Source organism: Mustela nigripes, chromosome 2, assembly GCF_022355385.1.
Source record: "Mustela nigripes isolate SB6536 chromosome 2, MUSNIG.SB6536, whole genome shotgun sequence".
NCBI lineage: Eukaryota > Metazoa > Chordata > Mammalia > Carnivora > Mustelidae > Mustela > Mustela nigripes.
In genome coordinates this window covers 11,409,962-11,414,098 of record NC_081558.1, presented here as the reverse complement: position 1 = coordinate 11,414,098, position 4,137 = coordinate 11,409,962, and the positions used below count along the sequence as shown (strand labels likewise).

At 35.4% G+C, this 4,137-nt stretch overlaps 1 protein-coding gene across 1 annotated transcript; it reads left to right on the top strand.

Moving 5' to 3' along the window:
- Positions 1–1,828: 1,828 nt before the first annotated feature.
- LOC132010389 (olfactory receptor-like protein OLF4) lies at positions 1,829–2,851 on the top strand. The gene has a single exon (XM_059388262.1). It carries the CDS (start codon positions 1,829–1,831, stop codon positions 2,849–2,851), a length of 1,023 nt encoding a protein of 340 aa, XP_059244245.1.
- Positions 2,852–4,137: the final 1,286 nt, after the last annotated feature.

Sequence of the window (4,137 nt, the reverse complement as noted above, 5' to 3'; positions counted from 1 at the left end):
CCTGTTTAAAAGTTCCAATTCCAATTGATGTGATAGCTTTTTAAGTTTTTTTATAGGCTGTTGGGTATGGAAGGAATTTCTTATTCTTTTCATGAGCAATTAGCGAGTTTGAGCAAATTCATACATTTGGTCACCATTTTGATTTACCCATTATTATTATATGCCCATATATTATATGCCCACTTTCTACAGTTGCCAGCATTTCAAATGATTTTTACAGATTGTTTCTCTATTGAATTCTATGGAGATATTTGGGCCATAAAAATGTTTTTAATTCTATGAGTTAATGTATAACTTTTTCAATTTCTTGCCTTAATTAAGATTGCCTGTTGATTTTAGTTGTTTCATTTTATTTTTTTATTTTGGGGAATTTTTTTAAAGGACTTTGGGTGATTTTTTGTATTTTTTTAAATTTATTTTTAATTTCCATATAATTGACAAGCAGTGTTATATTAGTTTTAGGTGTACAGTATAGTGATTCAATAATTGTATACATTACTCAGTGCTCATCATGGTAAGTCTACTTTTCATTCCCTTCACCTATTTCACCCATTCCCCCATCCACTTCCCATCTGGCAACCACCAATTTGTTCTCCACATTGAAAAGTCTGTTTTTTGTTTGGTTTTCTTTTTTGTTGTTGCTGTTCATTTGTTTTGTTTCTTAATTTCTATATGAGTAAAATCATATGTTATTTGTATTTCTTTGACTGAGTTATTTCACTTATCACTATAACCTCTAGAGCCACCCATGTTGTTGCTTTTGGCAAAACATCATTCTTTTTAATGGCTGCATAATATTCCATTGCATATATATCAATCAATCTTCTGTATCCATTCATCTATAAATGGACACTTGAGGTGCTTCCATACCTTGGTTTTTGTAAATAATGTTGCAAAACATAGGGTTCATGTGTATTTTTGAATTAGTGTTTTTGTCTTCTTTGGGTAAATACCCAATAGTAGGATTAGTTGATCTTGTGGTATTTCTATTTTTAAATTTTTAAGGAACCTCCATTCTGTTTCCACTGTAGCTGAAGCAGTTGAATTCCCACCAACAGTGCATGACTGTTCTCTCTTCACCACCTCTGCACTAACACTTGTTATTTCTTGTCTTTTTATATTAGCCATTTGACTGGTGTAAGGTGATACTCTTTTGGATGTCACACAAATGGAATTATTTCATTCCCTTCTCAGACTCTTCACTGTTTGCATATAGAAATACAATTATTTGTTGAAGAGTTGCTTTATATCCAGTACTTGGCTGAGTTAATTTATTAGTTCTGTTAGTGTTCTGTGGGATCTTTATGATTTTCTACATTTAAGATCAAAACACCTGCATATATAAATGTATTTCTTCCTTTCCAGGTTGGATGTATTTTATTTCTTTTTCTTTCTTTAATTGTTCTGGCTAGAACTTCCAGTGTTATGTTGAGCAGACATCAGGAAAGTGGGCATCCTTTCCTTGTTTCTGATCATAAAGGAAAAATGTCGACTGTATCCCCATTGAGTATTATGCTTCCTGTGGGTTTTCTTTAAATGGTTTTATGTTGAGATAGTTTTCTTCTATTCCTATTCCTCGTTCTTTTTTTTAAAATTTCTTTTCAGTGTTCCAGAATTCATTGTTTGTGCATCACACCCAGTGCTCCATGCAATATGTGCCCTCCATAATACCCACCACCAGGCTTACCCAACCTCCCAACTCCTGCCCCTCCAAAAACCAGAGATTGTTTTTCACAGTTTTTAATGTTTTTATCATGTTCTATACACACACATAAACATCAACATCCTGAGTGCAGAATATAAACAATAATATATCTTCAGGTTAGTAATGCATGATTGTGTTGTGCTTGTTCTTTCTTATTTTTGTAGTCACATTAATGACATGGAACTGGAGAATGACACACAAATTTTGGGATTTCTTCTTCTGGGATTTTCAGAGGGACCAGAATTGCAACCCTTCCTCTTTGGGCTGTTCCTGTCCATGTACCTGGTTACCATACTTGGAAATCTGCTCATCTTCTTGGCTGTTAGCTCAGATTCCCATCTCCATATGCCCATGTACTTCTTCCTTGCCAACCTGTCCTTTGTAGACATCTGTTTCACCTCCACTACCATTCCCAAGATGTTGGTGAATATAGAAACACAGAAAAAAGTCATACCTTATGGCAGCTGCATCATGCAGATGTTCTTTTTTATACTTTTTGCAACTTTGGACAACTTCCTCTTGACTGTGATGGCTTATGATCGCTTTGTGGCAATCTGCCACCCCCTACACTACATGGCAACAATGAGCCCTCAGCTCTGTGGACTGCTGGTTCTGGTATCCTGGATCATGAGTGTCCTGCATTCTTTGCTACAAACCTTAATGGTGTTGCAGCTATCCTTCTGTACAGAGGTGGAAATCCCCCACTTTTTCTGTGAACTCAATCAGATGATCCAACTTGCATGTTCTGACACCTTTCTCAATAACATGGTGATGTATTCTGCAGCTATCCTCCTGGCTGGTGTTCCCCTAGCCGGGGTACTTTACTCTTATTCTAAGATAGTTTCCTCCATATGTGGGATTTCATCATCTCAGGGCAAGCATAAGGCATTTTCCACATGTGCGTCACATCTCTTGGTTGTCTCCTTATTTTATTGTACTAGCCTAGGAGTGTACCTTAGCTCTGCTGCTACCCAGAGCTCCCACTCAAGTGCAGTAGCCTCGGTGATGTACACAATGGTCACACCTATGCTGAATCCCTTCATCTATAGTTTGAGGAACAAAGATATAAAGGAGGCTCTAAATGTATTTTTCAGAGCATCCATAAAGAGGCCATTTTTCAACAAGTACCTGTGCTTGCAGGCTTAGTGCCTAATACCCAGAAATTGTGATTCTTTAGTCAGATCATGAAAGAGGAACTTAATCTCTCTTTTATATCCTGGAGTTTCAATTTTTCTAAAGATCAACTGCTTTATGGAATTTAAATAAGTGTCTGTTAAATTTTCTACTGCTTCTGAGAGCTAACAATTTTTTTTTTTGTTTCCTTAATTTCCAAAGTTCGTCCCAACCTTGAATTAGAAACTATTTGGAGATTCCCATTTGCCTCATATAGTAATGAATGGTCCTAGTTTTATTAACTAAATGACATTGGCAACTGAGGTCATTTTTATAATTTTTTTTTGTAGAGGAAATTCTAAGATCACAGTTTTTCACTCTGTCTGTCATTCTTTCTATGTTAATAACTTAAATACCCTTCTTGGTAATACAAGCTTTAACCTACTATTTTGTTTCATAGGTAGTCATGGGACTTTATGATCCTCCTTAAGATCATGTTCCTGATCCTATCAGCTAAGCATCCACAGTATCTCTGTCAGAGAATAGTAAGGCAGAAATTGCTTATGAAAAACGCCCCTCAAGTGTAATCTATGGAAAGACAAATTTGCACAAACCAATTTACTTAATATGTAAATATGTGTCATAGAATACCTGAAATACGATGTTAAATTTTCTATCACACCATATTTTTTTGTGGATAATGTGTTTTTGATCATGAACATCTATTCCTTACGGTGTCCATGTTTAAAGGGTTTTATTAATTGTACTGAAGAATTTAGTGGTAGAATATGGGTTATTTAATTGGATGACATCCTGTTTCTACTTGAAAAATTCAAGCCCTGCCTACAAATATTACTCCTTCCATTGCCCTAAACTCTCCCCCTTTAAAAATGTTGTCATCAATATCATAGTGTGAGTGAGTGAACAATTGGTGCATTCATTCTGTCATTAATTTCTTTACCATTTTTTTGTTCTAAACTCTCTTTCATCCTATGATCAGAGGATCATAGATCAATTCCAGACAAGAGCTGGAATTACTGTTCAGTAATGCCCTGAGAGTGGAAACTTGTGACTTAGGGTCCCACAAGTTATTCCTGTAAAAAAATAGAGGTCTTTCCAAACTCTCCCAGTTACCTGAATGGGAGTCTCAATGGTGTCAACTTTTAGTACAGTTATTTGAAATAAATGTGAATAACCAGGCCATTATGAATAGTGCTTTCATATATCAGAAAAATATCAAAACTAAAAAGCAGTTGATTATTCTTAATATTCTCAGTTCTGTTTACATTGGTTATTGAATCAGTCACCAATTGCTGTAT